The sequence below is a fragment of the Tachyglossus aculeatus genome, chromosome 1 (genome assembly GCF_015852505.1).
Source record: "Tachyglossus aculeatus isolate mTacAcu1 chromosome 1, mTacAcu1.pri, whole genome shotgun sequence".
Classification (NCBI taxonomy): Eukaryota; Metazoa; Chordata; class Mammalia; order Monotremata; family Tachyglossidae; genus Tachyglossus; species Tachyglossus aculeatus.
Genome location: NC_052066.1, coordinates 73964968 through 73978823, shown reverse-complemented (window position 1 = coordinate 73978823; position 13856 = coordinate 73964968). Strand labels below are relative to the sequence as shown.

General features: G+C 46.1%; 1 protein-coding gene across 1 annotated transcript in view; it reads right to left on the bottom strand.

The window, feature by feature from the left end:
- Positions 1-13856, bottom strand: part of UGGT1 (UDP-glucose glycoprotein glucosyltransferase 1) — a 171703-nt gene that overhangs the window by 108784 nt on the left and 49063 nt on the right. The window contains exons 4-5 of the mRNA XM_038752651.1: positions 11084-11214; positions 1055-1167 (exon numbers count right to left, since the gene is read on the bottom strand). Coding sequence (XP_038608579.1) covers positions 1055-1167; positions 11084-11214 — 244 coding nt within the window. The remainder of the gene's footprint in view (positions 1-1054; positions 1168-11083; positions 11215-13856) is intronic.

The following is a 13856-nucleotide window of genomic DNA, read 5'->3' as shown; positions in this document are numbered from 1 at the left end:
TGGCTCAGTGGAAATAATAATAATAATAATAATGTTGGCATTTGATAAGCGCTTACTATGTGCAAAGCACTGTTCTAAGCGCTTGGGGGGATACAAAGTGATCAGGTTGTCCCACGTGGGGCTCACAGTCTTAATCCCCATTTTACAGATGAGGTAACTGAGGCTCAGAGAAGTTAAGTGACTTGCCCAAGGTCACACAGCAGATATGTGGCGGAGCCGGAATTCGAACCCCTGACCTCTGACTCCAAAGCCCGTGCTCTTTCCACTGAGCCACGCTGCTTGGGAGCCAGCGGTCACGGGTTTTAATCCCAGCTCCGCCACTTCTCAGCTGTGTGACTTTGGGAAAGTCACTTAAATTCTGTGGGCCTCAGTTATCTCATCTGTAAAATGGGGATTAAGAATGTGAGCCCCGTGTCAGACAACCTAATCACCTTGTAACAACCCCCCCCCAGCGCTTAGAACAGTGCGCTGCACATAGTAAGCGATTAACAAATGCCATCTTTATTTAATACCACTGAATGACTGGGGACAACAAGAGCGTGCAAATGGAAGCAACTAATTTTTTAAAAAAATATTCATAGTCAGAAAATGACCATGATGCACTAAGAATTGCAAAATCCTTCACTTGGGAGCATGTTTAAAATTACACTTTTGACAAGAAGAATGACAACAAGCAAGCTCTGTTCTCTGCTTGTCCAAATAAATAGCGAATAGATTTTGTGTATATAGCTGCAATTCTATTTAGCTATTTTGATGCTATTGATGCCTGTCTCCTTGTTTTGTTTTCTGTCTCTCCCTTCTAGACTGTGAGCCCGCTGTTGGGTAGGGATTATCTCTGTTGCCAAATTGTACTTTCCAAGCGCTCAGTACAATGCTCTGCACACAGTAAGCGCTCAATAAATACGATTGAATGAATGAATGCTAACATCCCCCTAAAAAGGGGAAGACTTTAAGCACAAAATAAAAAAAAAACAGAGAGGGAAATGGGAGGAAGGAATGAAAGACACTGCAAGATGCATCTGTGGAAAGAGTGTGATCGGCATCCACAACATACCTTTCAAAGGCTGATTTTAAGAGGGCTCCTAAGGTATCAAAATCACAAGTCTTCACCCCGTGCACTGAAAAGAATGAGTTACAACCATCCGGTGGAGGTTCATCTGCGGCTATCTGCAACGGAAAACACAGTGACTGCGTTGGAAATTATTTCCAGCAGAAACCCATACTTTTCTTTCCATTACTGAGAAAGAAAAGTCACAGCATCACCCCCCACACCAACAGCAGCAGCATTCACTGAGTTCTACCTGGTGCAGGGCAAGATTCTAGGCATTTGGGGAACACACTCTAGAAATCAAAGACAAAAGACGTCAAGGCCCTTACAATCACCATAAAAACAATTCTTCACAAACAGTAACAGGACTTCTTGGAAACACAATAAATAATAATAATAATAATAAAATAATGACGGCATTTCTAAAGTGCTTACTATGTGCAAAGCACTTTTCTAAGCGCTGGGGAGGTTACAAGAAGATCAGGTTGTCCCACGGGGGGGCTCAAAGTCTTCATCCCCATTTTACAATGAGGGAACCGAGGCACAGGGAAGTTAAGTGACTTGCCCAAAGTCACACAGCTGACAGTTGGCAGAGCCGGGATTCAAACCCAATATTCACTCATTCAATCGTATTTATTGAGCGCTTACTGTGTGCAGAGCACTGTGCTAAGAGCTTTGGAAGTACAAGTCGGTGACATATAGAGATGGTTCCTACCCAACAACGGGCTCACAATCTAAAAGGGGGGGGACAGAAAACAAAACAAAACATGTGGACAGGTGTCAAGTCGTTAGAATAAATAGAATTAAAGCTAAATGCACATCATTAACAAAATAAATAGAATAGTAAATATGTACAAGTAAAATAAATAGAGTAATAAATCTGCACAAACATATATACAGGTGCTGTGGGGAGGGGAAGGAGGTAGGGCGGGGGGGATGGGGAGGAGGAGAGGAAGGAGGGGGCTCAGTCTGGGAAGGCCTCCTGGAGGAGGTGAGCTCTCAGTAGGGCTTTGAAGGGAGGAAGAGAGCTAGCTTGGCGGATGGGCAAAGGGAGGAGGACAAAGGCCGGGGGTCAACAGCGGGACAGGCAAGAACGAGGTACGGTGAAGAGACTAGCGGCAGAGGAGTGGAGGGTGCGGGCTGGGCTGGAGAAGGAGAGAAGGGAGGGGAGGTAGGAGGGGGCGAGGGGATGGGCAGCCCAAATGTAAACTAGGGTTCTAATTGATTCAGTCAAGTAAAACTAGAAGGCACAGTCCAGAGAAGATAGATATTACCGGAAACGAGCTGTGAGTTGCAAAGGAGAAAAGATGTAAAAGATGTGCATGTCTGGAGGGGAATAAAGACCAAAGGGAAAGATGTGATGATGTACTAAACGTAAGGGTGTCAGCCTCCTTTCTGATGTCCCATCCTCCTGTCTCTCCCCACTTCAGTCTATACTTCACTCTGCTGCCCCGATTATCTTTGTACAGAAACGCTCTGGGCATATTACTCGCCTCCTCAAACATCTCCAGTGGCTGCCAGTCGATCTACGCATGAAGCAAAAACTCCTCACCCTGGGCTTCAAGGCTGTCCATCCCCTCGCCCCCTCCTACCTCACCTCCCTTCTCTCCTTCTCCAGCCCAGCCCGCACCCTCCGCTCCTCTGCCACCGCTGATCTCCTCACCGTGCCTCGTTCTCGCCTGTCCCGCCGTCGACCCCCGGCCCACGTCATCCCCCGGGCCTGGAATGCCCTCCCTCTGCCCATCCGCTAAGCTCGCTCTCTTCCTCCCTTCAAGGCCCTACTGAGAGCTCACCTCCTCCAGGAGGCCTTCCCAAACTGAGCCCCCTTTTTCCTCTCCTCCTCCCCATCCCCCCACCCTACCTCCTTCCCCTCCCAACAGCACTCGTATATATTAGTACAGATTTATTACTCTATTTATTTTACCTGTACATATTTACTACTCTATTTATTTTGTTAATGATGTGCACGTAGCTTTATTTCTGTTTGTTCTGACGACTTGACACCCGTCTACATGTATTGTTTTGTTGTCTGTCTCCCCCTTCTAGACTGTGAGCCCATTGTTGGGTAGGGACCGTCTCTATATGTTGCCAACTTGTACTTCCCAAGTGCTTAGTACAGTGCTCTGCACACAGTAAGCGCTCAATAAATGATTGAATGAATGAATGAATGATGGGATATACAATGGAAGTGAGGATTAATTCCCTGCACATATTTTAAAAATAAAAATAAATGCCAAGAGAGCTTGCAATGTCTGTCTAGAAAGGTAAAATGAGTGTGCCTAGGATTGGATGCAACAAAGTGCATATGATTGTACTGAAAAGCATTTACGAAGGAAATGAGATGTTCATGTTTAAAAATGGATTGAAATGTGTAAAGGGAAAAGGTAGGATCTTTGCTTTGAAACTTTGTGAATGTCATCTGAAATATACAATTATGCCTAACAATGCTTTTGTACTCTCCTAAGCTCTTAGTACAGTGCTCTTCATACAGTAGTGGCTCAATAATCACTTAGTACAGTGCTTTGCACATGGTAACCGCTCAATAAACATGACAATGAACGAATGAACAAATAACAGAGGTTGATTGATTCTACAACAAATTGAGCATACGCATTGAGCCAAGGCTATGATTTTCGGGGATCTTACTTATTTTTGTGGATTTTAAGAATAAGCTCTAAAACGAACTGCTGCATACCTTTAGAATTTTATTTTTGCCCGTATTTTTTTTGCTGCAGTTCTCAATTAAGATAACACACCTTGTAAGGGACGAAACCATTGGCACACTGTAACAAGCTGTGGCTCAAACCAAAGACAATCAAATGGTGGATTGTGGACATAGGGCTATCCCCTTCAGCGTGTCTCAGTGGAAAGAGCCCGGGCTTTGGAGTCAGTGGTCATGGGTTCAAATCCCGGCTCCGCCAATTGTCAGCTGGGTGACTTTGGGCAAGTCACTTCACTTCTCTGGGCCTCGGTGACCTCATCTGTAAAATGGGGATGAAGACTGTGAGCCCCCTGTGGGACAACCTGATCACTTTGTAACCTCCCCAGCGCTTAGAACAGTGCTTTGCGCTGTTCTATTAGAGAAGCAGCGTGGCTCACTGGAAAGAGCCCGGGCTTTGGAGTCAGAGGTCATGGGTTCGAATCCCGGCTCCGCCACATACCTGCTGTGTGACCTTGGGCAAGTCACTTCACTTCTCTGAGCCTCAGTTACCTCATCTGTAAAATGGGGATTAAGACTGTGAGCCCCACGTGGGACAACCTGATCACTTTGTATCCCCCCCGGTGCTTAGAACAGTGCTTTGCACATAGTAAGCGCTTAACAAATGCCAACATTATTATTCAGTACTTAGAACAGTGCTCTGCACATAGTAAGTGCTTAATAAATGCCATTATTATTATTATTCGCACATAGTAAGCGCTTAATAAATGCCATCATTTTTATCATTATTATTATTATTATTATTGTAGCCTCCCCAGTGCTTAGAACAGTGTTTTGCACATAGTAAGCGCTTAATAAATGCCATCATTATTATTATTATTACTCACCTCTTCCTCCTCAAAGTACTACCTTCCCTTCATCTTTGACCGTCACCTCTTTGGCCACGGCAAGTTCAGCCACCACTGCTGGATACAGAGGTGGGTAGCGGCAGACGGCAAACGTGGCAGAAGTGATATCATCATCATCATCAATTGTATTTATTGAGCGCTTACTATGTGCAGAGCACTGTACTAAGCGCTTGGGAAATACAAATTGGCAACACATAGAGGCAGTCCCTACCCAACAGTGGGCTCACAGTATAAAAGGGATATGTACAAGTAAAATAAATAAATAAATAAATAAATAAATAGAGTAACAAATATGTACAAACATATATACATATATGCAGGTATACATATATACAGGTAGACATCAATCAATCAATCAATCAATCAATCGTATTTATTGAGCGCTTACTATGTGCAGAGCACTGTACTAAGCGCTTGGGAAGTACAAATTGGCATCACATAGAGACAGTCCCTACCCAACAGTGGGCTCACAGTCTAAAAGGGGGAGACAGAGAACAGAACCAAACATACCAACAAAATAAAATAAGTAGGATAGAAATGTACAAGTAAAATAAATAAATAAATAGATAAATAGAGTAATAAATATGTACAACCATATATACATATATACAGGTGCTGTGGGGAAGGGAAGGAGGTAAGACGGGGGGATGGAGAGGGGGACGAGGGGGAGAGGAAAGAAGGGGCTCAGTCTGGGAAGGCCTCCTGGAGGAGGTGAGCTCTCAGCAGGGCCTTGAAGGGAGGAAGAGAGCTAGCTTGGCAGATGGGCAGAGGGAGGGAGGGCATTCCAGGCCCGGGGGATGACGTGGGCCGGGGGTCGATGGCGGGACAGGCGAGAGCGAGGTACAGTGAGGAGATTAGTGGTGGAGGAGCGGAGGGTGCGGGCTGGGCAGTAGAAGGAGAGAAGGGAGGTGAGGTAGGAGGGGGGCGAGGGGATGGACAGCCTTGAAGCCCAGGGTGAGGAGTTTCTGCTTGATGCGCAGATTGATCGGTAGCCATTGGAGGTTTTTGAGGAGGGGAGTAATATGTCCAGAGCGTTTCTGGACAAAGATAATCCGGGCAGCAGCATGAAGTATGGATTGAAGTGGAGAGAGACACGAGGATGGGAGATCAGAGAGAAGGCTAGTGCAGTAGTCCAGACGGGATAGGATGAGAGCTTGAATGAGCAGGGTAGCGGTTTGGATGGAGAGGAAAGGGCGGATCTTGGCAATGTTGCGGAGCTGAGACCGGCAGGTTTTGGTGACGGCTTGGATGTGAGGGGTGAATGAGAGAGCGGAGTCGAGGATGACACCAAGGTTGCGGGCTTGTGAGACGGGAAGGATGGTAGTGCCGTCAACAGAGATGGGAAAGTCAGGGAGAGGACAAGGTTTGGGAGGGAAGACAAGGAGCTCAGTCTTCGACATGTTGAGCTTTAGGTGGCGGGCGGACATCCAGATGGAGATGTCCTGAAGGCAGGAGGAGATGCGAGCGTGGAGGGAGGGGGAGAGAGCAGGGGCAGAGATGTAGATCTGGGTGTCATCAGCGTAGAGGTGATAGTTGAAGCCGTGGGAGCGAATGAGGTCACCAAGGGAGTGAGTGTAGATTGAGAACAGAAGGGGACCAAGCACTGAACCTTGGGGAACTCCCACAGTAAGAGGATGGGAGGGGGAGGAGGAGCCTGCAAAAGAGACTGAGAAAGAACGACCGGAGAGGTAAGAGGAGAACCAGGAGAGGACGGAGTCTGTGAAGCCAAGGTCAGATAGCGTGTTGAGGAGAAGGGGGTGGTCCACAGTGTCAAAGGCAGCTGAGAGGTCGAGGAGGATTAGGACAGAGTATGAGCCGTTGGATTTGGCAAGCAGGAGGTCATTGGTGACCTTTGAGAGCGCAGTTTCCGTGGAATGAAGGGGACGGAAGCCAGACTGGAGGGGGTCGAGGAGAGAGTTGTTGTTGAGGAATTCTAGGCAGCGCATGTAGACAACTCGTTCAAGGAGTTTGGAAAGGAATGGTAGGAGGGATATGGGACGATAACTAGAAGGTGAGGTGGGGTCAAGAGAGGGTTTTTTTAGGATGGGAGAGACATGGGCATGTTTGAAGGCAGAGGGGAAGGAACCAGTGGAGAGTGAGCGGTTGAAGATGGAAGTTAAGGAGGGGAGAAGGGATGGAGCGAGAGATTTCATAAGATGAGAGGGAATGGGGTCAGAAGCACAGGTGGCCGGAGTAGCACTTGAGAGGAGGGAGGAGAGTTCCTCTGAGGATACCGCTGGGAAGGATGGGAGAGTAGCAGAGAGTGTTGAGAGCCGGGGGGTTGGAGAAAGGGGGGAAGAGACTTTGGGGAGGTCGGACCTGATGGATTTAATTTTGTTAATGAAGTAGGAGGCCAGATCGTTGGGGGTGAGGGAAGGAGGAGGGGGAGGAACCGGGGGCCTGAGAAGGGAGTTGAATGTACGGAAGAGCTGGCGGGGGTGATGGGCATGGGTGTCAATAAGGGAGGAGAAATAGTTTTGTCTGGCAGAAGAGAGGGCTGAGTTAAGGCAGGAAAGGATAAACTTGAAGTGAACGAGGTTGGCATGGTGTTTAGACTTTCGCCAGCAGCGTTCAGCAGCTCGAGCATAAGAGCGAAGGAGGCGGACAGTGGCAGTGATCCAGGGCTGTGGGTTAGTGGTGCGAGAGCGGCCAAGGGAAAGGGGAGCGAGCGAGTCTAGCTGAGTAGAAAGGGTAGAGTTGAGAGCAGTAATCTGATCATCAAGACTGGGTAGAGAGGAGAGGGCGGCGAGGTGGGGTGTGAGGCGCTCCGAAAGATGGGTGGGGTCCAGAGAGCGGAGATCTCTGTGAGGGAGTAATACGGATTTACAGGGGAAAGGAGTGTGAGTGAGGAGGCAGGTGAGAAGATTATGATCAGAGAGAGGGATCGCAGAGTTGGTGAGGGTGGACACAGTGCAGCGGTAGGAGATGATGAGGTCGAGGGTATGACCAAGTTGGTGAGTGGGTGAGGTGGGGTGGAGGAAGAGGTTGGCAGCGTCAAGGAGAGATATGATAAATCAACTTTGTTTTATTGGGTGCTTACTGTTTGCAGAGCACTGAAGTAAGCACTTGGGAGAGTTCAATGCAGAAGGGCAGGTAGACATGATCCCTTAACTCAATAAGCGCTTAGTACAGTGCTCTGCACATAGTAAGCGCTCAATAAATGATTGATTGATTGATAAGCTTACAACTGAATGGAGGAGACAGACAGGACAGTAACTTACAGGTAGAGAAAGTAAGGGTGTAAGGATACGTACATAAGTACTACGATGTCAAGGTTCCTAGAAAGTATGGACTCGAGCGCATAAATTAATTATGGTACTTGTTAAGCGCTTACTATGTTCCAGGTACTGTACCGAGCGCTCATAATTACTGTGGCATTTAATAATCATAATGATGGCACTTGTTAAGCTCTTACTATGTGCAAAGCACTGTTCTAAGTGCTGGGGAGGATACAAGGTGATCTGGTTGCCCCACATGGGGCTCACAGTCTTAACCCCCATTTTACAGGTGAGGGAACTGAGGTTCAGAGAAGTTAAGTGACTTGCCCAAGGTTACACAGCAGACAGGTGGCAAAGCAGGGATCTGAACCCATGGCCTCTGACCCCCAAGCCCCTGGGCATTTGTTAAGCCTTTGTCGTCCTAGGCACTGTTCTAAGCGCTGTGATAGATACAGGCTAATCGGGTTGCCCCACAAGGGGCTCACAGTCTTAATCCCCATTTTACAGATGAGGTAACTGAGGCCCAGAGAAGTAAAGCGGCTTGCTCAAAATCACACATCAGGTAAGGGGCAGAGCCGGGACTACAACCCACGGTCTGCTTGATTCCCCGGCCCGTGCTCTATCCACTAGGCCGTGCTGCTTCTCAAGGTGATGAAGAAGGGAGAGAAAATAGGATGGGGAGAAGAGAGATCTGTAAGGAAAGGCTTCCTTTATGGTATTTGTTAAGCAATCAATCGTATTTATTGAGCACTTACTGTGTGCAGAGCACTGTTCTAAGCACTTGGGAAGTACAAGTCGGCAACACATAGAGACAGTCCCTACCCAACAGCAGGCTCACAGTCTAGAAGGGGGAGACAGACAACAAAACCAAACATACTAACAAAATAAAATAAATAGAATAGATATGTACAAGTAGGATAAATAAATAAATAGAGAAATAAATGCGTACAAACATATCCCCCCCATCTTACCTCCTTCCCTTCCCCACAGCACCTGTATATATGTTTGTACAGATTTATCACTCTATTTATTTATTTATTTATTTTACTTGTACATATCTACTCTATTTTATTTTGTTAGTATGTTTGGTTTCGTTCTCTGTCTCCCCCTTTTAGACTGTGAGCCCAATGTTGGGTAGGGACTGTCTCTATATGTTGCCAATTTGCACTTCCCAAGCGCTTAGTACAGTGCTCTGCACATAGTAAGTGCTCAATAAATACGATTGATGATGATGACGATGATGATGCTGTGGGGAAGGGAAGGAGGAAAGATGGGGAAGATGGAGAGGGGGATGAGGGGGAGAGGAAGGAAGGGGCTCAGTCTGGAAAGGCCTCCTGGAGGAGGTGAGCTCTCAGTAGGGCCTTTAGTAGGGCCTTAAGCACTTACTGTGTGTCAAACACTGTTGTAAGCACTGGGGTAGGTACAAGTTAATTAGGTCGGAAGGAGTCCCTGTCCCACGTGGAGTTCGCCGTCTAAGCAGGAGGAAGGGGATATGATTTTAGTAGTGTTTATCAAATGGGGAGAGGAGTGGTCTGACAGATATCAAGAGGGAGGGCTTCTAGGCAGGAAAGAAGGTGTGAGCAGGGGGACTGACGGTGTGACAGGTGAGACTGAGGCACACTGAGTAGGTCGGTGCTAGAGGAGGGAAGTGTGCAGACGTGGCTGCAGTGGGAGAGGAGTGAGAATAATAATAATAATGATGGCATTGGTTAAGCGCTTACTATGTGCAAAGCACTGTTCTAAGCGCTGGGGAGGATACAAGGTGATCTGGTTGCCCCACATGGGGCTCACAGTCTTAATCCCCATTTTACAGATGAGGGAACTGAGGCTCAGAGAAGTGAAGTCATCATCATCATCAATCGCATTTATTGAGCGCTTACTATGTGCAGAGCACTGTGACTTGCCCAAGGTCACACAGCAGACAGGTGGCAGAGCAGGGATCTGAACCCATGGCCTCTGACCCCCAAGCCCCTGCTCTTTCCACGGAGCCATGACGGGGGCGGAGAGGTGATTGAGTGCCCTGATGGTGAAGAGCTTCTACTTGACGTGGAGCTGGATGAGCAACCACTACAGGTTTTTGAAGAGTAGGGGAGGTGTGATGCAGTGTAATGTTTTAGAAGAATGATCTGGGCAGGAAAATGAAGTATGGACTGGAGAGGAGCTAGAGATAGTCAATGGAACTATATATAATAATAATAGCATTTATTAAGCGCTTACTATGTGCAATGCACTGTTCTAAGTGCTGAGGAGGTTACAAGGTGATCAGGTTGTCCCACAAGGGGCTCACAGTCAGAGAAGCTGTATGGCTCAGTGGAAAAGAGCCCGGGCTTTGGAGTCAGAGTTCATGGGTTCAAATCCCGGCTCCGCCAATTGTCAGCTGTGTGATTTTGGGCAAGTCACTTCACTTCTCTGTGCCTCAGTTACCTCATCTTTAAAATGGGGATTAAGAGTGTGAGCCCCCCATAGGACAACCTGATCTTCTTGTGACCTCCCCAGAGCTTAGAGCAGTGCTGTGCACATAGTAAGCTCTTAATACTGCCCAAGCGCTTAGTACAGTGCTCTGCACACAGTAAGCGCTCAATAAACATGATTGAGTGAATTAATAAATGCCACCGTTATTATTATTATTAATCCCCACTTCACAGATGAGGTAACTGAGGCCCAGAGACGTATATATGAAGCAGGACAGGTTGTTGGGGGACTTCGGGGAGTGAGAGATGATGATGATGATGGCATCTGTTAAGCGCTTACTATGTGCCAAGCACTGTTCTAAGCTCTGGGGTACATACCAGGTAATCAGGTTGTCCCTCGTGGGACTCACAGTCTTAATCCCCATTTTACAGGTGGGGGGACTGAGGCCCAGAGAAGAAGCGACTTGCCCAAGGTCACACAGCAGACAAGTGGCGGAGCCGGGATTAGAACCCACGACCTCTGACTCCCAAGCCCCGGCTCCTGCCACTGGGCCACGCTGAGAGATGGAGGGTGGGGAGTGGATGGGATTTTAACCGGTTTACCAAAATTTCTCAAAGGCCTAAGCTGGAGGAAAAGAACGTTCTGGTGGAAGTCCAACTATAATCAATCAATCATATCTACTGAGCGCTTCCTGTGTGCAGAGCACTGTACTAAGCGCTTGGAAAGTACAAGTTGGCAACATATAGAGACAGTCCCTACCCAACAGTGGGCTCACGGTCTAAAAGCCATTAATCACATTATAAATCCCTGAACACCTCTTAGACCAAGCTGTACGAACCTGCTGAAAGGCTTGAATTGTGGCGGAGTAGGAACGGAGAGACAGCGAAAATTTTAACAGGTTCTTCTGCAGTGGTGACAGATTCTGACTGGCTGCATTTAGCAGCCTGTGATAGAAGGAATAATCAGTACCTGTTGAACAAGAACAAAGACTTAAAAAAAAAAAGAAACTTCTATTTCAGATAACTGCTAAATTCTACCATAAGCTTGAAAATTTCATTAAGGCACTTACCCAGTTTTTCCTCATCCACTCCCGTACATATTCTCCCATCTAGTCAATTCCCTCTATTGAAAATATCTGTCCCCGCACTAGACCTCTTTGACCTGTCTTTGCTGCTTTCAGCTTCTAGACCGTGAGCCCACTGTTGGGTAGGGACCGTCTCTATATGTTGCCAACTTGGACTTCCCAAACGCTTAGTACAGTGCTCTGCACACGGTAAGCGCTCAATAAATACGATTGATTGATTGATTCAGCGCTTAGAACAGTGCTTTGCACATAGTAAGCGCCTAATAAATGCCATTATTATTATTATTCCCCTCCACCTATCCTCTTGTTCATTATTGTCTGTCAGAACATCATCTCTTCCATCTTACCCTCCTTTTCTTTTTCCACACACTCCCTTCTAGGGTTTTTTTTTAAATCAACTGATCCATCTTCTCATGTTCTCATTCTCTTTTCTGAGACAGAAGGAGGAAATGCATTTCTACCTTCATGTTTGTGAATGAGGAGAATTGAAAGCACCCAGCTTTGGTCGCCCAGGAATCATTTCATTCAAGTAAGACTTAAGTGCTCTACTTATAATGTAAGAATTTTATTTTTTCCATCAAATGAGTTAATAAGATGACTGAGGATGAGTCTGTTGTGGGAGTTTTAAAACTACTGAGCTATTAATTTTAAATTAAAAATGACCTACTAGTATATGTTGCCAATTTGTACTTCTCAAGCACTTAGTACAGTGCTCTGCACACAGTAAGCACTCAATAAATATGATTGAATAAATGAATGAATATTATTCCCTTCAAGGCCCTACTGAGAGCTCATCTCCTCCAGGAGGCCTTCCCAGATTGAGCCCCTTCCTTCCTCTCCCCCTCGTCCCCCTCTCCAACCCCCCATCTTACCTCCTTCCCTTCCCCACATCACCTGTATATATGTATATATGTTTGTACATATTTATTACTCTATTTATTTATTTTACTTGTCCATATCTATTCTATTTATTTTATTTTGTTAGTATGTTTGGTTTTGTTCTCTGTCTCCCCCTTTTAGACTGTGAGCCCACTGTTGGGTAGGGACTGTCTCTATATGTTGCCAATTTGTACTTCCCAAGTGCTTAGTACAGTGCTCTGCACATAGTAAGCGCTCAATAAATACGATTGATGATGATGATGCTGCTCTGAATGAATGAATGCTCTTCCTTTCATTTATATCCCTTTTTCTTCTCCTTTCCTCAGTGTCCAGAAGCTGGTAAACCACACTGCGCCCGTTTGCTCTGGATCTGTTCCTTGTTTTTTTATGGTATTTGCTAAGCACTTACTATGTGTCAAGCACTGTTCTAAGCCCTGGGGTAGATACAAGTTAGGATGGACATGATCCCTGTCCCACATAAAGCTCACTGTCTACATAGGAGGGAGAACAGGAAATAAATCCCTACTTTACAGTCACGGGAGCTGAGGCACAAGCAGTTAAGTGACTTGTCCAAGGTCACCTGGCAGGCATCTGGCAGAGCCGGGAATAGAAAACAGGTCCTTTGATACTCATAAATTCTTCCATTCATTCATTCAATCGTAGTTATTGAGCGCTTACTGTGTGCAGAGCACTGTACTAATCAATCGTATTTATTGAGCGCTTACTGTGTGCAGAGCACTGTACTAAGCGCTTGGGAAGTACAAGTTGGCAACATAGAGAGACAGTCCCTACCCAACAGTGGGCTCACAGTCTAAAAGGGGGAGACACAGAACAAAACCAAACATACTAAAAAAATACAATAGAATAGATACGTACAGGTAAAATAGAGTAATAACTATGTACAAACATATATACATATTCTCTAAGCGCTTACACTATGTTAAATTCGCAGCCCATGTACAGCGCTTAGTACAGTGCTCTGCACACAGTAAGCACTCAATAAATATGACTGAATGAATATGTAAATTACATATATCGGTGCACAAAAGGACACAATAATTTTAGCATTTTTAAAAATAACGTCACACCGACTGATTTACAACACAGTAAGTAGAATGTTTTCCCCCTCCCTTCACTGACTAAGGATAGAATTACTTTTAGGTAAAATAGATACATGCTCATTATTTAATACCTGATCAATCTAAGTATTTAGATTGATATGGGTCCAGCCCACAATCATCCTGAGTCACAAAAGATTCAGGGCCTCATCTTATTGGGGCTATCATTCTCACACAATATTGTCCATATCTATTCTATTTATTTTATTTTGTTAGTATGTTTGGTTTTGTTCTCTGTTTCCCCCTTTTAGACTGTGAGCCCACTGTTGGGTAGGGACTGTGTCTATATGTTGCCAACTTGTACTTCCCAAGTGCTTAGTACAGTGCTCTGCACACAGTAAGTGCTCAATAAATACGACTGATTGATTGATTGATTGACAAGTAATGCTTGTTCCAATGGCCCAGTGTCCCTTCCATTTCCAGTCTCCTACTCTATCCCAGCTCCCATTCTTCACTCCTCTCACGCTGACCCCTTAGAGAAGCAGCGTGGCTCAGTGGAAAGAGCCCGGGCTTGGGAGTCAGAGGTCGTG